This window comes from Aegilops tauschii, chromosome 1, assembly GCF_002575655.3.
Source record: "Aegilops tauschii subsp. strangulata cultivar AL8/78 chromosome 1, Aet v6.0, whole genome shotgun sequence".
Classification (NCBI taxonomy): Eukaryota; Viridiplantae; Streptophyta; class Magnoliopsida; order Poales; family Poaceae; genus Aegilops; species Aegilops tauschii.
Genome location: NC_053035.3, coordinates 132,022,373 through 132,046,469, shown reverse-complemented (window position 1 = coordinate 132,046,469; position 24,097 = coordinate 132,022,373). Strand labels below are relative to the sequence as shown.

General features: G+C 45.2%; 2 protein-coding genes across 3 annotated transcripts; both read left to right on the top strand.

The window, feature by feature from the left end:
* The first annotated feature begins 9,025 nt into the window (after window positions 1-9,025).
* LOC109737843 (hexokinase-7) lies at window positions 9,026-12,818 on the top strand. The gene is made up of 8 exons (XM_020296969.4): window positions 9,026-9,585; window positions 10,649-10,799; window positions 10,907-11,086; window positions 11,198-11,272; window positions 11,389-11,544; window positions 11,649-11,747; window positions 11,834-11,964; window positions 12,124-12,818. The coding sequence occupies exons 1-8, from the start codon at window positions 9,398-9,400 to the stop codon at window positions 12,533-12,535; spliced, it is 1,392 nt and encodes a 463-aa protein (XP_020152558.1). The 5' UTR covers window positions 9,026-9,397; the 3' UTR covers window positions 12,536-12,818.
* A 2,046-nt stretch (window positions 12,819-14,864) lies between these two features.
* Window positions 14,865-21,846, top strand: LOC141042219 (uncharacterized). Of its 2 annotated transcripts, XM_073509814.1 has the most exons (7): window positions 14,865-15,225; window positions 19,344-19,482; window positions 19,566-20,097; window positions 20,184-20,479; window positions 20,569-20,833; window positions 20,919-21,363; window positions 21,443-21,846. In XM_073509814.1, exons 2-7 carry the CDS (start codon window positions 19,346-19,348, stop codon window positions 21,706-21,708), a joined length of 1,941 nt encoding a protein of 646 aa, XP_073365915.1. In that variant the 5' UTR covers window positions 14,865-15,225; window positions 19,344-19,345; the 3' UTR covers window positions 21,709-21,846. The 2 variants fall into 2 exon arrangements, with proteins under 2 accessions (XP_073365915.1, XP_073365913.1); XM_073509812.1 differs by lacking the exons at window positions 19,344-19,482; window positions 19,566-20,097; window positions 20,184-20,479; ... (1 more) ...; window positions 20,919-21,363; window positions 21,443-21,846 and adding an exon at window positions 16,191-19,159.
* Window positions 21,847-24,097: the final 2,251 nt, after the last annotated feature.

The window sequence follows — 24,097 nt, the reverse complement described above, 5'->3', positions numbered from 1 at the left end:
CGTCTGAAAAGTCTGCAACACAGCCCGAAACGGGTCAGCACATGGAATATGCTGGCAATATAGCAATAGAGCAAATGAACAAGTAAATGCTATCACTACATGCATATATGGCTGGTGGAGGCTCTATGGTTATAAATGTTTTGCGAAAAGCCAATTTTTTCCTACAACAAAGGAATGTATTTTATTTAGCTATCAAGGTAGTTGAAACATTGAGAATGGTAAATCCCCATCTCAATCCCAATTAAGAAGTAATTAACAACCCAACAAATTAATTTAGAGTGATGAGATCAACATGATAATCCAAGAACCAGATACTCAAGATGTCCATAACCGGGGACACGGCTAACCATAATTAGTTTATACACTCTACAGAGGTTTGCGCACTTTTCCCCACAAGACTCGATCTCCTCCGTTGGTTTTCTCGCACTACATGGTGTTTGAGAAACGGATGACCGAGACACAGTCTTTCAGAAGCATTAACTCTTTACTCTGGGTAGACAGTACCAACCTACATCCCCTACATCTGCTAGCCTACCACTGGAAGAGGTCATGCAACATACTCAACTATGCTAGAGCCCATAATAGCTTGTGGCTGCACACGGAAGTTTCTAGCATGAACAATCTTATGATCCCTTTGAGCCTGGGTGGCGAACTATAGGATGATCACACGGGTACTCCGGGATATCCTAGGACAACACTGGATTCTCCAGGTGCCCGCAACCAATCCACCCAGATGTGTATTCAAGTAGCCACCTTAAGTTAACAATTAATTAACAATCTCACATCTGTCATGGATACACTCAAACCCAATCCACGTCTACGAGCATAGCATGGAAAATAAGCATAACGTAGAAGTAACTCCCAAGGGTTTGATAATAAAAGGGCAATAGGTTCTACCTCATCAACTACTTCCCAATACCCACATGTTAATCACAACCTAATCATGCAGTGTTTGTGGGTTGTAACTAATGCAAAAAACTGGGTAATAAAGGGGTATGATCAATGTGTTACTTGCCTTGCTAATGATCCGCAAACCCTAGAGACTCGTAGTAGCACGCTTCACACTCCAGGAATTCTACCGCAAACAAACAATACCATACATAAGCACTCAAGCATAGATGCACGGGTAAAACTAAAATAAGAAGATCCAATCTGAAAGTTCAACTGAAGAGATTCGATTTGCAAAAAGAATCAGTCAAAACGGAGCTACGGAACTGAAACTACGGTCAAAAGAACTTCGAAATCAAATCTGCCTGAAACCAAATTTAAAATTGTCAAAACCTTGTTCAAGTTGATTAATAGAAAGAGGGGCTCGAGACGAAGATTTTGGCGTTGGTTTCACTGGATTTGGACAAACGGTTTAAAAACCGCGAGGGTTTGAAGCTCCGGGGCTAATCTGCGATAAAAATAATCGCGGATAGGTCCCTGGCTGAAAAAAACAGAAAAAGAAAAATCTATCTGGCGAACGTACGCTAACAGAGACGAACGGGCAAATTCGTTCGTTAAAATGAACGGACAAACGTTCGCAAACAAACTAAACCGAGAAAATCGAACCGATCTAAAAGGAAAAAAAATTAATCTATGGTTTTAACAAAACCGATTGGTTTTTACCTAAACCGAAAAAAAAACAATGGCGGCGGCTCGGATCCGACAGCGGCGGCGCGAGTCCGGCGAGGCGGCGGCTCGGCGAGGCGGGCGATGGCCCGGCGCGGGCGGCGGCTGCGCGGCGCGGCGGGGCAGCGGGCGGCGCGGCGCGGGGCGGCTGCGGCAGCAGGCGGGGCGGCGGGGCGAGGCGGCGGTGGTTGCGCCCGGCGGCGGGGTTCGGGACGAGGAGAGGAGGGGGCGGGGGCGGGGGCATATAAAGGGGGAGGGGGTCCGACTTGGGGGAGGAGGCAAGCCGCGGCGGCGGGGGCATCCCGGACTTCGGCCGGAGTCCGGCTCGGGCACGCGGGCGAGCGGGGGAAGGCGGTGGCGCGCGACGGGCCGGCTGGGCTTCGGCCCAGTTCGGTCCGGGAGTTTTTTTTTTAAAAAAATAGATTCCGCCGAAGAAAAATCCTAAATAAATATAGAAAAATCTATAAATGCCAAAAACAAGTTTCGCCTTCTAAATAAAATATTTACAACTTAGTGAACATTTTCTTGGCCTAAAAGTGCAATTTTGAAAAATGCAAATTTTTTTCTAATTCAAATAAAACAGCAATAAAATCCAAATAAAAATATTTATTTGATTTTAACATTTTTCCTCCAACATTTCTTTTATTTTGGAGAAGTCATATTATTTCCTCTCATATATTTTGATATTGAAATATTTTCGGAGAGAAAATAATTAAAACCAAATGATCCTCTTTTCAATATTTGAGAAAATTCAAATATGAAAATAACTGAAATCCCCAACTCTCTCCGTAGGTCCTTGAGTTGCTTAGAATTTCTAGGATCCAAAACCAGAATGCAAATAAAATATGATATGCATATGATGACCTATGTATAACATTCCAAATTGAAATTTTGGGATGTTACAGAGATTGAGTGGAATGACAAATACGGGCAAACAACTGTATTGGGCTGCCGTCAGACCAAACACACTGAACCTGTCCGTGTTGATGGCGACTCGAGGATGCCTCGGATCTGCCGCTTTGTCGTCATGTAATGCATCGAAGCGCTTCCACGCTTCATCGTCCGATGTGTGCACCATCATCAGTTTTCCATCTGCATCTAGTTGGGTTCTTTTGCTCGTTTTGTGCCATGTCATCTGTCAGGCCGTCTCTTCAACCATGAAAATACGTTGAAGTCTTGGTACTATTGTCATATACCGAAGAACATTAACGGGGATTTTGGTCTGCGTCTTCTCACTCATACCCTTGTCTACCACAACATACCTGGATGACTTGCAAATGGGACAATAGTTCAAGTCCGCATACTAAAGCCTAAATAAGGCACATCCTTTCTCACACGCATGTATCTTCTCATAGGGCATCTTAAGAGCACAAAGGATTTTGTCTGACTGGTACAGGTTTGCAGGTAGTACATGGCCTTTGGGTAGAAAACGTCCAAATACTGTCATCATCGCGTCGTAGCATTCTCTGCCCAAGTTGAATTGAGCCTTCAGAGCCATTATTTGTGAGATGGCATCTAGCTGACAAAGCTCAGTGTGCTCGTGGAGAGGACGTTTTGAAGACTCCAACATTTCATTGAAGGCCTTTGTAGATTCCTCCATCTCATCGTCCGAGTCCCGAGCATCATCAAAGTCTTGCACCATGTCTTCCATCCCGGTACCATGCTGGTCGGCGCGACGACGAAGCACCTCAGCTCTAGCACGTTGAGCAGACTCACCATGAAATGTCCACACCGTATAACATGGCGTAAAACCCCTCTTCTGTAGGTGTTTGCCCATTTCATCCTCTGTCCTCTTATGCCAATCGTCGCACCGGCACAAGGGCACCAGGTTGTCTTCTGGCCATTTGCAAATGCGGCTCTCAGAAACCCCTTGGTTTTTGTTATCCATTCAATGGTCATGTCTTTCTGACTAGTGTGACCGGTGTACATCCACGCACGATCACTCATCTTGCCTAGCTACTGGACACATAAGAAATATATATATAAATCAGCATGTATATATTCATCAGTTAATGGAGTTTGTCACTTTTATTACGTCCATGCAACCTAGATGCTAATAGGTAAAGATAGGTCCTAATCCCACCCGAGTATGTGTAGATTGGGTTCGTTTTCCCATGCTCTGCTCCGGATCCAACACAAAATTTCGGCAGCACCTCCCTGCTATTCTCCTGATACACATCTCGGCAATAAGCAGAGAGGATGTGTACCCGGAGAACAACAGGGAGGCACCGACGAAATTCTGCATCGGATTCGGAGCAGAGCATATGGGAAAATGAACCTAATCTACACATACTCGGGCTGTCCATGGATAACATTGGACAATTCGAAAGAATCGCGGTTATAAATATGCAAATGCATGCATATTTATAGATGTAACGCTTTCGAACGGGAGACACATAGTGGTCACGCATACTGATGATTGAAGACACCTATAGCTAGCAAGTTTCATCGGCACGAAGACCGGAACAGAGCGAATGAAGGGGGGAGGAGGAGATGTCATTTGTGCTCACCCACGAACGCCGGGGCGGAGCTCGTCGAACACTAGACCCTTGCAGCGACGAAAAAACTGCACATTTAAATTGAAAGATGAGTAACATAGCAATATTTTTTTCCGTCAACCTAACTAAATATTTACAACAGGATGAGCGGGTTAGGGGGTTCCTCGGTGTCGATGGAACCCTAAATAGCAAGTATTATCGGTGCGAGATACATGTGGCGATCGGCGTTGAACACAAGATCCACGTCCCACAAGTGACGCCGGCGCCCGGCATCCCGCAGCAATAGTTCTGGGGGCTGATGACGGTCGAACACCTTGGCGAATTTGTCTGGCAGCCTTTGCGATGAGGATTAAAGCCAAGTTTTGAAACTTCAAACAACCAAACTGACTTGAGTCAGTTGGGGTGTTTCAAGTTTCAACACTTGGCTTTTAATCATCATCGCAGAGGCTGCAAGACAAATTTACATAGGTGTTCGACCGCCACCGGCCCTGAGAACTCTTGCTGCGGGATGCCAGCGTCAATTGTGGGACGTGGATGTAGTGTTCGACACCAACGGCCACATGTATCTCGCACCAACCATACTTGCTATATAGGGTTCCATCAACGTCGAGGAACCCCCTAACCTGCTCGTCCCCGGGCGCCCTCTGGTATGGCGACGCACGGTCGATGGGTCAGCACTCGGACCGAGGGATTCTCGACATGGGCGACGGCGTCGGGACCCACTGGCTCCACCATCTATCCCCTCGGCGACCGGCGATCCACGACCCTCTTCCTTTTTCCTTTTTCCTCTTCTTATACTTATTTTTCTTCTTTTTTCAACTTTCTTCTTCTTCTAATTATCTAAACCTAAACCTAGCACTAACCTAAACCTACCACTAACCTAAACCTATTAATAACACCTAAACCTAAACCGCAAAGAACGGTAGAAAAAACAAAAAAAAACTCACCTTGGCTCCGGCGGTGGTGGAGGAGGCGGCGGGGCGCTGAGGCGGGGCGGTGGGGGTCGGGGGCGGCTCGGGCACGGGGGCGGCGGCACGGGTGAGGTGAGTGGAGAGAGAGAGGGGGTGGGGCGCGGGCGCTGGCCGCTTTTTAGTTAGGTCAGAGCTCTTTGTCGTCTGCTAGCAGACGGCAAAGAGCCTAGCTAGTGGGGTGGGGCCGGGGGAAACGGCCGTTAAACGACCACTTTCTTTGCCGTCTGCTAGCAGACGGCAAAGAAAGTGGCCATTAGGTCGTTCTTGTTAGTGGGCCGCCCACCCTCTTTGCCGTCTGCTAGCGGACGGCAAAGCTTCTATGCCATCAGCTAGCAGACGGCAAAGAGCAGGCTGACAGCAAACATGATCTTTGCCGTCAGTTTTACATAAGCTAATGGCAAAGACGTTCTTTGCCGTCAGCGTGGCTGACGGTAAAGATCCTGATTCAGTAGTGTTTTTATCATTTACCTACTCGAGGACGAGCAGGAATTAAGCTTAGGGATGCTGATACGTCTCCAATGTATCTATAATTTTTTATTGTTCCATGCTGTTATATTATCATTCTTGGATGTTTTACCTTCATTCTATAGCAACTTTATATCATTTTTCGGACTAACCTATTGACATAGTGCCCAGTGCCAGTTGTTGTTTTTTTGCTTGTTTTTTTACTTCGCAGAATATCAGTACCAAATGAAGTCCAAATGCCATGAAACTTCTTGGAGATTTTTTTGGGACCAGAAGACAACTTGGGAGCCAAGGAAGCACCGGAGGGGAGGCCCATGGGGCCCACCACCCACCTGGGCGCACCCTGATGGGTGGTGGGGCCCATGGAGGTCTTCTCCACCGCCTCTCAGCTCTATAAATACTTAGATATTCCAGAAACCCTAGGGGAGCGATCGAAACACAATTCCATCCGCCGCAAGTTCCAGAACCACGAGATCCAATCTAGAGCCCTATTTCGGCACTCTGCCGGAGGGGAACACGATCACGGAGGGGTTCATCATCCTCATTGGTGCTCCTCTGATGATGCGTGAGTAGTTCACCATAGACCTACGGGTCTGTAGGCAGTAGCTAGATGGCTTCTTTTTATCTCCTCGATGTTCTTGGAGATCTATTTGATGTATTGACTTTTTGCTGTGTTTTTGTTGGGATCCAATGAATTGTGAGTTTATGATCAGATCTATCTACGAATATTATTTGAGTCTTCTTTGATCCCTTATATGCATGATTGTTATAGCCCCGTATTTCTTCTCTGAAACTTCGGTTTGGTTTGACCAACTAGATTAATTTTTCTTGCAATGGGAAGAGGTGCTTTGTGATCGTTTCGATCTTGTATCTTTGCTATTAAGGGTAAAAAGATGGGGTCTATTCCTACATGAATAGATCTTGTCTACATCATGCCATCGTTCTTATTGCATTACTCCGTTTCTCCATGAACCTAATACACTAGATGCATGTTGGATAGCGGTTGATGTGTGGAGTACTAGTAGTAGATGCAGACAGGAGTTGGTCTACTAATCTTGGACGTGATGCCTATATACACGAGCATTGCCTTGCATATCGTCATAATTATTTACTCTTCTATCAGTTGCCCAACAGTAATTTGTTTACCCACCGTATGCTATTTTCTTGAGAGAAGCCACTAGTGAAAACTACGGCCCCCGGGTCTATCTTTTATCATATTGTTTTCAGATCTATTATTCCAAAAACCCAAAAATACCTTGCTGCACTTTTTCTTTACTTAATTTATTTTGTGTTTTTGCTAGATCTATTTATTCAATCTCATACAAATTAATCTATTTTTTTACCGTAGAGGGATTGACAACCCCTCTTAAGCGTCGAGTTGCAAGTATTTGTTCTTTGTGTGCAGGTACCGTTTACATAGTGTTGCTTGGTTCTCCTACTGGATTGATAACCTTGGTTTCATAACTGAGGGAAATACTTACCATAGCTTTGCTACATCATCCCTTCCTCTTTGGGGAAATACCGACGCAGATCTAAGTCACGTCAGGGGTCGCTCTGTCAGCTCCATCCATGTCGGGGGTTGGGTCTTGCGGGTTGGTTGGGGAGGTGTCCACGTGTTATAGCGACAGTGAAGGGTTCGTTTGAGGATGTCATGGTGGCAGCCTTGGAAGGTGGACTACGAGGTCGGCTCTCTACCGAGCGGTGTTGTGGTGGTGGTGGCTTCTCTTCCTTAGTTGTGCGGATGGCGAGGAGCGAGACGAAGGGTGATCTATGGTGGTGTTGCTTCGGTGGTGGCGTCTCCCAAACGTGATTTGGAGGCCAGTTTTGGTGGCGATGGGTTTTCTGAACTGTTGTACCTCGGTGTAGAGTGGGTGAGACTCCAGTCGAAAGCTCAACGCTCCAGCGCCAGTGACAGCGATGCATGTGGATGTTGTGTCCCCCTTGGGGGACGTAGTTGTGCCCCCTCCCCCGTCAGGGCTCCAGGTGAAAATCCTTGGTTGTATCTTCGGTCTCGAAGGCGGTGGTGTGTAGCATCATCACACTCGTGGTGGCATTGTCCTCGAGCCCAAGTGTATCGTTGGTGGGAAAGCTCGGATGTTGGCTCAAAGCTCTTTCGGCTCTGGCGTGGGGTGATCTGGGATGCATCCTATCTTTTACACGTGACTTCAGTGTCACCACTCTCGATCCTTGTTGTCTGCATGCAGGATCAACACTTCATGGCCGGGAGCAAGAGGGTAGGCGGCCCTTGGTGTATGCCTTGCTAAAATGTCCGGTGTTTTGTTTTGAAGGTGTGGTTTCTCAACTAGTCAGTAGTCTAGGGTGCTTCTTGGTTGCGTGGCTACTCTTTTACTTATTATTTTTTTTATCTTTGATCTTTGTATGGTTCCCTTGTATTGCTTTATATAAAAAGCGAGATGAATGTCCTTGTTTAAGAGATAAAGCAATTTGTACTCTTTCCCAAGAAAATTGAGATAATAAATTTTAGCCAGAATAATAACAGCCTTATTTTCTGTAACAACGCTCTCGAAGCATAAATTCAAGCAATCAAATAGGAATGCCACTAGCCATTGAGTGGTCTAGTCTTTCTACTCCCTCCGTCCAAAAAAACTTGAACCAAGCTTGTCTCTCAAATGGATGTATCGAACACTATCTTGATGCTAGATACGTTTATTTAAGGGACAAGCTTTTTTAGATGGAGGGAGTATTATTGTGCAATCATATTCTCTAGGAGCATTGTCTTCATAGTGAATGCCTTGCTCATCAGATCACCATCTTGATTATTTAGTCCAGGAGATCAAGTTTTTGTTGGACAAACGGGAGTTTAAACATTATAAGATTGGTAGATCACATAATAGAGTAGCCCATAGTCTTTCGAACTATGCTCGGACTGCTTGGAGCACATCATGTTAGTTGCATATGGCTTCAGATTTTCTTCGAAGTCTTGTAATGGCTGATTGTAACTCTATGTGGTTGTTTGATACAATTAAATTTTTAGAAAACGGATTTTAGGAGAAATTATAGGAAAACGAGTTTTAGTTAGTTATTCTGTTAACACAAGTTTTTAATTCTTCGTTTGGATTAAGAAACTGTTTTTACAAAACCATGTTAGGGTTAGATTAGACCCATTGATCTGAATGAACTGGATATACGCTATCCAAACAACCCCTTATCCAATCAATTTTAGGATTAAACGTGTTTAGAGGAAACCAAACAACCGATTTATTAGGAAACCAAACTGGATAAGGGGTTTCCTCTAAACACGTGTTTTAGGATCCAAACAACCCCTATTAGTTTGGAATAAAAACTCCCTTCTCGCAAAAAAAAACTACGTGATTCCCCGCATGTTGTTAACGACCTTATTTTGCCATGGCCCTGTTTTCTACGAGTCGTCGAGTGAAAAAAAAAAACCAAGCGAGTCAAAGTCATACGCTCCTCGTGAAGGTTCAAAGCAGCAGCACTCTTGGCGACGGCCTCTCCGAGTTTGGTCGTGGTCGTCCGCAGCCTCCTCGAATCGTAGCAAAACAACAAGATAAGCACCAGCTTTCCGAAGCCGACGCAGCCTCCAATCCCACCCCGTCAATATCCATCCGACCCGGCCTCTCCTCGGTCGCTTTCTCTAACGGGATCCGCCAAACATTATAAATTCAGCGCCCGAGCGCCTCCCCCTCCCAGGATTGAATCTTGTTCGCGAACTACAGCCCAAGAAAGAAAAGAAGACCATATATACGGCTCACGGGAGTTGATCAGCGGCCTTCTTTTCCTGCCCCTGGGAGTGGAACCTCGCTTGGTTCTCGGTTGATCTTACGAGTTTCTTCCGCCGGGTTCTGTTCGATCGTCGGCGTCGGGATCATGGTGGCGGCGGTGGATGCGGTGGCGGAGAAGGTGGTAGCGCAGCTCCGGGAGGAGTGCGCGACCCCGGCGACGCGACTGGATGGCGTGGCGACGGCCATGGAGGAGGAGATGAGGGCTGGGCTGCACCAGGAGGGCGGCAGCAAGATCAAGATGATCATCTCCTACGTCGACAACCTCCCCAACGGGTAACTCTCGCCGACCCTTCTCGATCTCAATCTGCTCATGGTAATACATCAAGAAAAGAAAATTATCTTTTTCATGTCAAATTTCTCGGACGAACAAACCAAAAATATTTGCATATTAGTTTCATCGACTTGCTTTCCAATGAGCATTAAGAGCAGGAAGCAGCACACGTATGATAGCATTGATGGCTCTGCCTTAGCATCAAGTTCATTGCCTGAGTCGATTTGATAATAATTATGAGGTGTTGTACTAGTAGTTGGCTTCACCTAGCTAGCTCGGTTGGTGGCGAGGCTGGATTTCTCGTGCTGACAGATGGTGGGAGTGGCACCATGCTGCGTGTTGACAGATCTTCTTGAACAAGTGCGCATGTGACGGATCGTAGTACTACACGTTCTGTGTTTTTTTGCATCCGCGTGTCCACTTGCACGCCGGCGTCCGCGCCGCTTGTGCGGCGGCAGCACGTGTGTGCCCTGCTGCCCACCTGCGTGTCCGGACGTCAACCCGTGTAAAACGGCCTAGAATTACCCACTCTACGTATGTAAAAATTCTCGTCTGCGACTGTGGGTGTCGGTGGAACGTCTGCTGTTTAATAACTGGCCTGCGAACGCCTTCTCATCAGCGAATTCCATTTGAATATTCTTACATGCTTTCTAGAGTTTGAAGTTATTTTTGGACTTGAATTTCAACGAAGTGGGTATTTTTTTCTAAAAGAACTTAGTAGTACCTCCGTTTCAAAATAATTCAAGTTCTAGATTTGTCATAAGTCAAACTTCATTAAGTAATTTAAGTTTGACCAAGTTTATACAAGAATATGTCAACGTCTACAGCACCAAATATTCTTCATTAGATTCATTATGAAATATATTTTTCTATTATATATATTTGATATTGTAGATTTTATCTGACTTTTCTATATATTTGGCCAATTTGGAATTGAGGGAGTACTCGCTATTAGAACCATAATAGCTTACTTTTAATTTGTAATTGCTTCTTAGTTAGTGACACTTTCAACTAAAAGATTGAAGTTATGCTTGCGTGATTACCGTTTGTTGCGACTGAATTTAGGAGTGAAGAAGGCTTGTTCTACGCACTGGACCTTGGAGGAACAAACTTCCGCGTGCTTCGTGTGCAGCTCGCTGGCAAGGACAAGCGCGTCGTCAAGCGTGAATCCAGGGAGGTCTCTATTCCTCCTCACCTCATGTCAGGCAGCGCTGCGGTTAGTACACATGCTTTGCAGTTTCCAAGTCTCATTACCCTGTATTGTTGGTACCTGGATGTGATGGTCTCGTTGGCACATTTGACCTTGTGCTCATGCCTCCTCAGGAGTTGTTTGGCTTCATTGCGTCCGCACTAGCCAAGTTTGTTGCAGATGAAGGAGATAACAAAGTGCTGGACGGCAAGCAGAGGGAGCTGGGCTTCACGTTCTCTTTCCCCGTGAGGCAGTCGTCCATCGCATCGGGCACCCTGATCAAGTGGACAAAGGCGTTTGCCATCGATGACGCTGTACGTATTCCATGCTTTGTGGAGATGCATTCAAGAAAATCCAGCTTTTAATCAGAGTTGTGCCATTTGCTTGACAAATATATCTGAAATTACCTTTGAAATTTTTTACAGGTCGGCGAAGATGTAGTCGCGGAATTGCAGACGGCCATGGAGAAGCAAGGTGTCGACATGCGTGTGTCTGCGTTGGTAGGTTCTCTTATCTTCTCTTCTGAACCGATGCGATTAGCGTTTGCATTTTTCTCAATCACACTAACACGATCTTCTGTTGGGAACGTATTTGACATTACTTGTTCATGGTTCAGATCAATGACACCGTAGGGACACTGGCTACGGGCAGCTATAACGATGAAGATGTTGTCATCGGCGTGATATTAGGTACCGGCTCAAATGCCGCATATGTAGAAAAGGCAGATGCCATACCCAAGTTGGAAGGAGAGTTACCAAAATCAGGAAATATGGTAAGGTTTATAGGCCTGTTCAATTCCAAATGACTAATGTGCACTGCACAAGATCACTTATCTAATTCATTCATGTCTTCTGACTGTACTTTTCTGTGTTTCAGGTTATAAATACCGAATGGGGCAACTTCTCTTCTTCATGCCTTCCGATCACAGAATATGATCAAGCATTAGACAAGGAGAGCCTAAATCCTAGAGAGCAGGCAAGCTTGTAGGACTTACACAGTTATCAATTATCATTCATGTTAAACCTTAGCTTGCAATACCCTAACATTCATTTCCTTTCCAGATCTTCGAAAAGTTAATATCCGGAATGTATCTTGGCGACATCGTGAGGAGGGTGCTTCTTAAAATCGCCTCGCGATCTTCAATTTTTGGTCACATTAAACGCACCAACCTCAAAACTCGCTTCATTCTGAGGTATATTTGCATTGCTAACTGTGTTATACGTAGCGATCAGTAATGTTAGAGAACAGATAATCCATGGCATTATGTTTGTAGTTCACTGGTTTTGTGTAACATATGACTGGACGCGGCGCAGTGCTGACCGCATCTCCTCTTCTCATGTGTGACATTCAGGACTCCTGATATTTCCGCGATGCACCATGATGAAACCCCTGATCTGAGGATTGTAGCTGAAAAACTGGCAGAAACCCTGAAGATCAAAGACACGTCCTTGGAGACTCGGAAGATGGTCGTCGAAATCTGCGACATTGTGACCAGCAGGTCTGCCCGGCTGGCTGCTGCCGGGATTGTGGGGATAATCAGGAAGATTGGTAGGGGCACCCCAGGCGACAAGAGGAGGACAGTCATCGCGATCGACGGCGGGCTGTTTGAGCATTACGCCAAGTTCCGGCAGTGCCTGGAGAGCACGCTGGTGGAGCTGCTTGGCAAGGAAGCGTCGGAGTTGGTGGCGGTGAAGCTCACAAAGGACGGTTCGGGCGTCGGAGCTGCCCTGATTGCTGCTGCTCACTCTCAGTACCTCAACTGATCAAGTTACGAGCTTTTCTCAGACAGTGGCTGTTGTTATTTGACTCTAGTGTTCTTTGTACATTTCAAAGAAGCCTGATGTGCCTCTGTCAAACTAATGTCTTATCAAAATACATACGTTTGCTGTTGCAAGCTCCAGCGTCTTAAGTTCGTAACCGAACCACTGTGGTGTTGCATAGAAAGTTATAAACCAATTTAGGACATATCCGGAAGGTTTGTGAAAGTGGAACAGGGCTTTTCTTGTTTTCCGAACAGCTGAAAATAGAGCTGGTTACTAAATTTCTGAATTTTGTGGAAGACCTTGTGTAGCCCAAAGAAAGTAATGCTCAACGCAACACTCGAGATAACTTTATTGTCATTGGATGTTGAACTTCGAAATAATCAATAAAAGGTTGTCTGCATCACTCGATGCAGAGGCCGAGGGGTGCCCCCTCTTTTCGAACAAAAAAAATTGCCACTACAAAATATGCCCTCATATTCTGTTATTTTCTTGTGAATAAATGGAAATGCTGTCAAGGCTTTCTTTTTCATATTTGGAGAAAGTTGGCAATGTAAATTAACAGAATTAACAGAGAGGCATGATTTTTTTTCTTTTGCAATGGGTTCGAACAATTACCGAATTCTTGGTTCTGACTTGATGTGGTCGCCATATACCTCCACCACACATCATCACGACACCTCCAACTTAAGAAACAGAGGATCAATTTAAAAAATTAAAGCTTCTCCAAAGTTAAAAAACAACTTTCTCATGATTTTGAAATTAATAGACAAACCCAAAATCAGAACCCTAAGGAAAAGATTATTTTGAAAGCATGTTAATTCTGAAGAAAAAACTCTCTTAGTTCCGTTGTCCCAACATTTCTATAATAAATAAACAAAATGCATTTTATAGCTTTTTGGATGATGTGGAGGTGATCTAACTGACGCATTCTCATAGGAGTTCATGAATAAGAAAAATACAGGATCCAAATGTCACACCATTATGTATTTACAAAAACAGGACCACATATATTACAGAGAATAGCCCTTTTTACGCCGGAAGAAGAAAATGCAGGAATGTTTGACATTGGATGTTATAATGTCATGCTTGATTTGATAGAGAGACAAAAGGATTTCCCACAAAAAATAGAGAGACGAAGAGATGGTACAAAGAACGAAGATGTATTGACACTTTCAAAGAAGTTATGTTATAGCTCATGATTTGTTTGCTCCAAATATTTAATAAAAAATATCATGTGAAATTTATTTGGTCCAATCCTATGATATCTTTTCAAGCTGGGCTAACCCCTTTCCATTGCTTGCATAATGAAAACACAAAGTCCGTTATGAAACACAGAAGACGGAAAGAAGGGGAAGGCGAGTTGTTGCATTAATAGGAGACCCGCAAGAGGCTAGCGCTCGAACATCTTCTACAGGGAAAAAACCTTTTATCACTCTAATAACCGAGTTTAACAAGGGTAAGATAAATAAAATCATATGTAATAAGAGCGAGTCCATCCTATGATCTAAGGCTCCATTTGGTTTGCCGCAAAAAAAGAGGCTCCATTTGGTTTACATGATTTTCAAATTAGTCGAATAGAAAAAGTAAACGATTAGGGTACCCTGCTCGCTCCAATACATAGAAATTTTTCATAAGGTCTCACCTAATGCTAAGAATCTTAAGGAATCATATGAATATATACACAATCCTAAGGAATCTATTACTACTATACCTGTCAAATTAATGCTTAAACATATGGGGGAAATGACATGATGGAAATCTCGTAGGAATCCTCGAAAAATTCTCCAAAGCGAATGAGCCCTAAGGGTAGAAATAAGATTTTATCTAGGATCCAAATCCTCTTCTTTCCCTCCAATTTTCCTTTGTTACGAGTGTTGAGGGTCACAGTTCAACAACAAAGTGTTGAGATAGGGAAAGTAAACGATTAGGGTGCCCAGCCCACTCCAATACAGCTAATTTTTTTTAAATAATACATTTTTTTAAATTACAGAAATAATACGCAGAAAAAAGAATTTACAAAAATAATACACCGTCGGCCCACTGCAGGCCGACTGAGCCCAGTCGGCCCACAGCAGGCCGATCGGCTAGCAGGAGGCCGACTGCAGGCCGGGCTGGCACGCGGCGGCCTGTGGTTGGTCGGGCCACGTCGCGAGGGGGAGGCAGTGGCCTGTCGGCGTGGTGCGCCCCTGTCGGCCTGCCGCCCGCCGATCGGCCACCTGGTGGCCGACAGGGTGCTGCCGACCTGACGCGCGTTGGCCGGCCCGCCCTTATCCTCTCCTTCCTCTCCTTCCTCCATTATTCTTCTCCCGTGCCCGCCCTTATCCTCTCCTTCCTCTCCTATCCACCTGGTGGCTCATTTCTTCTGTGTTCTTCCTCCTCTCTCTACAGAAAAATGGCACACATTTGTACACCTAAATGAGCTACATTTTCGCGATTTTAGCACCGTGAATGGGTTCAACTCATTTAGGGCAGCCAAAAGAGGTGTCGATCTACTGACGGGGTAGCTCGTGGTGGTCGTGGTGAGCATTTTGGTGGAGGTGGTGGTGGTGAAGTTGGGGCAGTGAGGTGGAGGTGAAGCTGTTGTTCGTCGTTCTTCGTTGGAGCCGGAGCAGCGGCAGTTTTTCGTTCGTCCTCGTTCGTCGTTCGTCGTTCGTCGTTCTTCGTTCTTCGTTCGCACGCACGCTTCAAGGGTATATTTCAGCCCACATTTTATTTTTCGTAGGTGCTCCGGTAGTATACGTAAATATTGTTATTTGCCGCGGTAGTATACGTAAATATTTGTGTGCGATTATTGTTATTTGGCCCGGTAGTATACGGAAATATTGTTATTTGCCCCGGTAGTATACGTAAATATTATTCGTTCGCACGCACGCTTCGTTCGATGTGAAATTAAATTTGTGTGCGATTATTGTTATTTGCCCCGGTAGTATACGTAAATATTTGTAGTTGCTACGGCAAATATTCGTAATATAGTTGTAGGTGTGTGAATTGTATTAGTTGTTAGTGGGGATAATAAGTTGTTGCTTAATACTTGACACGTACACAGGTGTGGGATAAGAAGTTGGAAACATGAATAAAAAGTTGGAAAGAAGAGACAAGTTTTTTTTAAAGAGTTGGGGTCGGCATGTGCATAGCATGTCAGTGTGATGGAAATTTAACAAGCAAACAAAAAATGGGAAAAGTAGAACTACATGTTAAAAAACGTTTCAGTCCGTACCCGATGCCAATATGAAGCGGATTACCCGCTAACCCACACTGTTTTTTTTAAACGGCCACGCTGTAGTTTAACAAAAAAACTTCGGATAAAAACTTCTTTGCAAGGAAGAATTTTACATGATCGTAGAAATAAGACGCATGCCTTTTTCTAAATTATTCTTAACATAGATTAAAATAAAAAATACATCAACATGGGCCATATAATTCAAATAAACTAAATTATCATATTTGTCGGTTATATTATTATTATTATTTGAGGCCTATTTATTATTAGTAAACATGGGCCTATTTATTATATTATTATTAAAAGAAGAGTCAAGCAACTCATCATAATCGTCCACATAGATTAAATTATATTGATCGTGAAATTTACTATGGTCCTGGTAATATATATATATAGACATGTCTAATACTTGTATTTCTATGTTGAAAAAAATAGGTGAGTCGAGATGTCCGATGTAGTGAAGTTGAGATTTTACTATGGTCCTGGTACTGTCCAAACAAATGAGTTGGGAGCAGATCTGAGTGAATTTACTCACATAGAGGTGGCAATCAGCGCACCACAAACATGGTCTGTTAGTCAGTTGAAAGAATGGATTGCGGCAAGTTTAGGTCTTGATACTGAAACACACACCGTCGATGTTCATGCATTGTGGACACGGTCAAGTTCAAAAATTTACTTTTATTTGAGGCCAATAGAGGGAGACTCCGATTGGGTGCGGTGGTTACAAGGTTGTGAACGAAGGGGATGCAATCCTGTTGCTTTAGTGCTTCCCGTCGTGAAGGAGGTCACTGCACATGAAGGGGAGGGTGGCTACGAAGGACAGAGCAGTCATGTAGAAGGAGGAAATGCTTATGGTTACGAACAAGGACAGAGCAGTCAGGTAGAAGGAGGAAATGCTTATGGTTATGAACCAGGGCAGAGTAGTCAGGTAGAAGGAGGAAATGCCGATGGTGATTACAATGGCGAGGTGGACGCTGACGAGGTAGATGGGCACATGCAGAACCAGATGGAAGAAGAAGACACCGATGTTGAAAGGGGTCATGCCGATGATTCTGACGAGTCAGATGAAGAAGAAAATGCAGAGGAGGTCCCGAATCCTGCATGGTGGAATCATGACTTATCATCTGCAATGACCGTGAATGATGGACATGATTCAGCCTGGCAATATCACCAGAACAATATTGCGACGGGTGCTATGTATCCGAACAAGCAAGCCCTGAAGGATGCAATAATTAATTGGGCAATGTCCACGCAAAGGGTTTTCAAAGCTGAGGTGTCCAGTCAGAAATTCCTCACAATGGTATGCAAGAACGCAGATTGTCCCGCAAGGGTGCACGGCTTTCTCCCTAAGTATGGCACAAGTTGGGTGATAAGTGACTTAGTTAATCACACTTGTCTTATTCCCTGCATCCCTCAAGATCATGCCAACCTTTCATCCATGCTTATTGCTCGACTGTTTTACGATGAGATAGTGCAAGGCAAAGCTATGGAAGTGAAGGCAGTGCAGACAAAAGTGTTCGCCAGGTTGAAGTACAGAATTTCTTATGGCAAGGCTTGGAGGGCTAAGCATGCAGCGCTTGAGAGGAGATTTGGTTCTTATTTTGATGCATATGACTCTGTTGTCCACCTCCTCCACACCCTGCAGCAGCGGAATCCAGGCACCTATATCGATATCCAAGACATGTTCATGCCAGAGTTCCCAACTGTGAGGGTTTTGCATCGTCTCTTCTTCTCTTTCGGTGTATGCATCGAAGCTTTCAGGCATTGCCGACCGGTGATATGTGTTGACGGTACTTTTCTCACAGGCAAGTACAAGGGTCAGATCTTGACAGCCATAGGTCAAGACGGCCAAAATCAAGTCGTCCCACTGGCATTTGCTTTTGTGGAGAGTGAGAACATTGAAAGTTGGACATGGTTCTTCAGGCAGTTGAAAATATCAGTTGTTAAGGAGAAGCCCAATGTGTGCATCCTTCATGACAGGCATGCAGGTATACTCAGTGCGATAAGGACACTGACAAACCCAAGCCCTGAGGAACAAGTTCCATGGCAGGACTTGCAGAGCCGTTGGTGCATGCGCCATCTCGGGGCTAATTTCTTCTCGCAGTTTAGAAATAAGAACCTGATGAATCTGTTCAAAAAACTCTGCAAGCAGAACCAGTTATGGAAGTATAATTTGATACGCGACAGACTTAATGTGTGCACGCAGAGACACGTGAGGGACAGGAAAGCTGCAAGAGATGCAGCGGTGAGGGCACATGTTGAAGCAGTAGCTGCACAGTTGGCAACAGGAACAGCGGCCGTGGAGGAGGAGGCTGTTGGGCTATGTGACCTGCCAGGCTTTGACCCACCTGGTACTAGGAGAAGGCTCGGGAGGTCGATTAAAACCTTCGAGCAGTGGATAGAGCATGAGCCTCTGCAGAGGTGGTCTTTGCTACATGACACACATGGATCAAGGTACGGTGTCATGACAACGAACCTCGCGGAAACATACAACTTTGTCCTCAGAGGAAACCGGGCATTGCCACTTACAGCCATCGTTGAGGGTATTTTCTATGGCACCGTCAAGTATTTCAGAGACAGACGTCAAATAGCAGAGCAGCATATCTTGAACAACCCAAATACACGATACTGTGAAAGAGTCACGAAGTACATGGACAACAAGATGCAAAAAGCTAGGTCACACACTGTAGTCGCCATCGGTAATCAAGAAAGAAGGTTTGAGGTCCGCTTAGCCAACAACAAATTCGGATGTGCAAATGAGTTGAGGACGCATGAGGTGAAAATTGGCAATGAAGCCTAGCCAACGTGTGAGTGCACATGCAATAAACCGAAATTGCTTCACCTACCTTGCTCACATGTACTTGCTGCTTGCGGGCAGCTTAGAATGGACGCAATATCGTTTGTGTCTCCATATTTTCTGAAAGAGGCTGTCCTCAATACCTGGACAGGTGAGCTGATGGGTTTTCGATCAATGGGTAATTTCAACAGCGTCAACCCCGCCGAAAGGCGTTACATTCCAAACCCAGAGCATATGCGTACAAGTAGAGGCAGACGGCAGTGTCAGCGCATCCGAAATGATATGGATGAATCTGAAGCAGGAGGTCCGACTAGGCAATGCATTCTATGCAATGAATTTGGCCATAGGGACACTAATTGTCCCACTTTCGTCACTGGGCGTGGACGAGGCAACCGGGGAAGAAGAGGAGGTAGAGGTAGTAGAGGAGTAAGGGCGAGAGGAAGAAGCTAAGCTAGCACTAGTTTGTTCGGAATTTATATTAAGTGTGCTGTGGCACTATGTTCTGAATTTGTATTAAGTGTAGCACTATGTTCTGAATTTGTATTAAGTGTGGCACTATGTTCTGAATTTTTATTAAGTGTGGCACTATGTTCTAAATTTTTATTAAGTGTGGCACTATGTTCTAAATTTTTATTAAGTGTGGCACTATGTTCTGAATTTGTAATAAGTGTGACAGTATGTTCTGAATTTTTATTAAGTGTGGCACTATGTTATGAATTTTTATTAAGTGTGGCACTTTGTTCTGAATTTTTATTAAGTGTGACACTATATTCTGAATTTTGTATGTGCAGGAATGTCGGGATTGTGGTTGCTGAATGGGGACATTGATAGGGGTCATCGTGCTGCGATATGGTATGAGCGCAAGCTTGAGCCTCTGGTCACTCGCACTCCTAAGGAAAACTGGAAGATACACTCAGGATGGCTTCAGCGGTACGTGCTTTATTAATTTGCACACTGACATGCATATTAATGGTTGAAATGGGAGACACTAACTGAAAAGTTCTCTGATGAAGGTTGAAATGGGCCGACCTTTTACCTTTCGCGCGTCTGGTTGAGTCTATCCCGGGTGAGAAACGCGTCGCCATCGATGGGTCTTTGCTGAGCTGCTTAGTGGACCGTTGGAGGCCAGAGACCCACACGTTTCACTTCAGATGGGGAGAGATGGCTCCTACTCTGGAGGATGTGTCACTTTTGCTGTGGCTTTTCGGCAAGGTGATGTTCACGGAGAACCATGTCACCACTATTAGCGCCCTCTACATCCCTATGGCACTCGAGATAGCGAGCGCTCAGACGGCGGATCAGATCAGACAGAGGAGTTGGGGTTCGGCGGTGTTAGCGGCTACATACCGAGGTATGTGCAACGGTTGCCAGCTTACATCGAGAAAGCCAGCCCTTCTTGGATGCCCTCTATTCCTACAGCTGTGGTCGTGGGAGAGGTTCTCTATAGGGCGACCAGATGTACGTGTTCATGAGCCTATAGACGCCATGTTTGATGTTGACGGCATCGACATGCCTACTTTCGGTCTGTGTTGGACTCGTCGCAAGGTATGCACCGTGTTGTAGTTTAATGCAACTTTTTCTGCACAAGAGATCGATCGATGCTAGCGGCTACTAACTTTTATTCTCTGCAGAGACGCTTTGCTAGTGATCAGACCAGGAAGGCATACACAGCATTGAACGAGCAGTTCGATGCGTACACCGGGGTCATCTGGCAGCCCTACACGGAAGCAGCCATACAAGCGAGATACCCTGCTGGTATGTCTGTGCTATGCACAAGGGACCGAGATTACTGGATGACAAAATCGAATATCATCTTCGATGTCTTCGTCGAGGAGATGGCACAGCAGAGGGTTATGAGGCAATTTGGTCTTCTGCAGTTGGAGCTACCTCCCCCTATAGAGAACCCGGTGCCAGCACACATCCACAGGTATTAACCAGTTTTTTAGTGTTGCATTTTCTTTCATAGTACTCCATTCGAAGCTTTAGGTAATTGTTGAACACACACCACAATTTTAGGACGACAAGGAAGGGCATGAACAGGACAACTGCTGACTGGCTAGTTAGACTAGAGCCGTATGTTATAGAATGGGAGACAGCAAACACAAATCTATGGCACGAGAATCACAATTTCGATCTCGATGAATTCAATCTCTATTTGCGGCGCTACATGACCGGAACACGGTTACGCATTGTTGAGTACTCCCACCCAGAGGAGTTACCGGATCCTACTCCGTCGGATATGTACCCGAGCTATGATACTTCGGGCTCTAGGCAGTACGCGGTAAGATATTTTTTCTTTACGTAATGTTGTCACATACTTTGACGTGCAAGAGACAAACATTATTAATCGTCATGGAAATTTGCAGGCTACCTTGACACGCGAATTGTACGACGACGTGACCACCTTTGGACGATCACTATCGTCTGGACCTCTTCTTCATCATCGTCCAGTGGTACAGCCCTTCTTAGAAAGAATTCAGAATAAGATACGGACTGTGTACGAGGCTATCACGTGCACCCGGAGAACCGATGTTGTTCAGCACGAGCAGGAGCAGCCGCGTCACTCCATGCACCGACATCAACCACGTCCACGCCTAGCACAGCAACTGACAACCAGGCCACCCCGTCCTGACCAACCTGGCAGTTCTACGTGGCACCCGCAGCACTATGGTCCCACGTCGAGCTTCGTGTTTTCTCCACAGCCACAGCAACACGGTCCCTCGTCGAGCTTCGTGTTTTCTCCACAGCCACAGCAGCACGGTCCCTCGTCTAGTTTCGTGTTTCAGCCAGAGCAGACGTCATACCCAGCAGGTATGTGTCTTCATATTTATTGTTTTCAATATTAATTGACGCGACCTCATTCTTCATGATGAAACGTTCCATCGCGTAGGGGCCTATGGATATCAGGCGTCTATGTCGGCATCACATGATACGTGGGGGAGTGATCAACATCCCGAGGACAACATACAGGCTCAGATGTCGCAGCACACCCAGTGGATGAACATGTTTTCGACTCCTCCACAAGGCCCCACACAGGATACACAGCATGACCAGGGAGAGTCTGAGATTCCTCCTCGTCACATTAGGGCACCCGACAGGTTGGGATGGTCCCCGATTCCAGATCCGCCTCCCCGCCAGGCCAGACGTCGTCACTGACGCTTCTATGTATCAGTAGAGACATTACCATCTATTTCTGTGTAAGACTTATGTCTATTCTATGTATGAGACAAATGACTATGTACTTATGTACAGGACATATGCCTACTCTATTTTAGTACTCTGTTATCGGAACTACAAGATCATATGTAGATAGAACATAATATTCATACAACGAGACATTGCAAACAATTAGATAGAACTACATCTAAATTAAATGGTACGTAACTGAACTCACAACATACAGCATAAAAACTACATGAAGTCATCATCGTCATATGTTCGCGCCAACTTTTTCCCGCCATATGTTCGCGCCAACTTTTTTCCGCCACCCGTTTCCCGCCACCCGTTTCCCTCCTCCCATTTCCCGCCCCGTTTCCCGCCACCCGTTTCCCGCCACCCGTTTCCCGCGACCCGTTTCCCTCCTCCCATTTCCCGCCAACCCTTTCCCGCCATACCGCAGTCGTTCTTTCCCGCCATTTTCTCCTCTCTACCTATAAAACCCCCTTCAGACGGAGCTGGATAAGCATTGCAGTGTGCTGGTGGTGAAGTTGGGGCACTGTGGTGGAGGTGAAGCTGTTGTTCGTCGTTCTTCGTTGGAGCCGGAGCACCGGCAGTTTGGTGGCCGCCGTTCGTCGTTCATCCTTCGCACGCACGCTTCAAGGGTATATTTCAGCCCACATTTTATTTTTCGTAGGTGCTCCGGTAGTATTTGTTAATATATTTAGATGTCAACTAATTAGTTGTGTAAAAATGTGTAGTTGCTCCGGTAATAATCCGTCCTATATGTGGATGTCAAGTATTTAGGAGTGTCAGTATATGTAGGAGTCCAGAAAAAAGGTCCGTAATATAGGCAGTCCAGTCAAATATATTAATCTGTCAATATTTGTAGTTGCTACGGCAAATATTCGTAATATAATTGTAGGTGGGTGAATTGTATTAGTTGCTCCGTTAATATTCTGTAATATATAGCTTCGTAATATATAGACATGTCTAATATTTGTTAGTGGGGATATTAAGGGGTAGGGTAGGTACTCAATGCGATTTGTGTGTTGCAGATGGCTGAGGGTACTCAGTGGGTGCTTAGCCCTATTGTTCATGTCCAAGGCTTGTCTCCAAGTGTTGTGCAAGTTAGTGAAGTGGACCTCACTTTTGATTGGTTGAAGACTAAATTCATGTTGAAGCAAGGGTTGAAGGAAGACGATTTTGTGTACTACGTCAGCAGGAAGCATTCAGATGGCCCTGGGGAAAGAAAATTGATTGACATAACTGATGATGGCAAGATTCAAGAAATGCTGAGCGAATGGGAATGGAAAAGGGTTGTTCAGTTGCATTGCTACAGGAAACCGAGTTATATGTGATGAATTTGTCATTCGAGATCCGCCTCCCCGGCAGGCCAGACGTCGTCATTGCAGCTCCTATGTATCAGTAGAGACATTACCATCTATTTCTGTGTGAGACTTATGTCTATTCTATGTATGAGACAAATGACTATGTACTTATGTACGAGACATATGCCTACTCTACAAGATCATATTTAGATAGAACATAATATTCATACAACGAGACATTACAAACAACTAGATAGAACTACATCTAAATTAAATGGCACGTAACTGAACTCACAACATACAACATAAAAACTACATGAAGTCATCATCGTCATCCTCGATCGATGCAGAACTCTTGCCCTTCGACGATGAAGAACTCTTGCCCTTCGACGATGCAGAAACCTTGCCCTTCGATGATGAAGAACTCTTGCCCTTCGACGATGCAGAAACCTTGCCCTTCGATGATGAAGAACTCTTGCCCTTCGACGATGCAGAACCCGGAAGCGGCGGCATGAAGATATCATCTTCGTCCTCGCTCTCCTCAGTCCATAAACATGGATTATTTGTTGCAATCCTTCTGAAAGTTTCACTCTTCGGCACCACTACCTTCTTCCACCTGTCATGCAACCTAAGAAGTTCTTTACGTACCTCCTCATAGGTCCTTTCAGGCCACCCAGACCTACGTAATTGGTGAGCCAACTCATTCATTATGGTGTCACTACCGGTGAGTTCGTCCCATGGAACTATCCTATTATCCATCCTGAAATCGGTAGCTAGCCTCAGAAGAGTCCTGCTCATCCCAGGGTGAAAACTACGATCGAAAGGATAATGGGACATCTCAACTACACTACACTGCAATGCTTATCCAGCTCCGTCTGAAGGGGGTTTTTATAGGTAGAGACGAGAAAATGGCGGGAAAGAACGACTGCGGTATGGCGGGAAAGGTTGGCGGGAAATGGGAGGAGGGAAACGGGTGGCGGGAAATTGGTTGGCGGGAAATGGGTGGCGGGAAATGGGTGGCGGGAAAGGGTTGGCGGGAAATGGGTGGCGGGAAATGG

What these genes read in the sequence shown, in the direction of transcription:
- LOC109737843 (XM_020296969.4), top strand. Translation starts at nt 9,398, where the DNA reads ATGGTGGCGGCGGTGGATGCGGTGGCGGAGAAGGTGGTAGCGCAGCTC. An exon ending in GTCGACAACCTCCCCAACGG is followed by an intron (nt 9,586 to 10,648) that starts GTAACTCTCGCC and finishes GACTGAATTTAG; the next exon opens with GAGTGAAGAAGGCTTGTTCT. An exon ending in TACCAAAATCAGGAAATATG is followed by an intron (nt 11,545 to 11,648) that starts GTAAGGTTTATA and finishes TCTGTGTTTCAG; the next exon opens with GTTATAAATACCGAATGGGG.
- LOC141042219 (XM_073509812.1), top strand. Translation starts at nt 16,201, where the DNA reads ATGTCCGATGTAGTGAAGTTGAGATTTTACTATGGTCCTGGTACTGTC.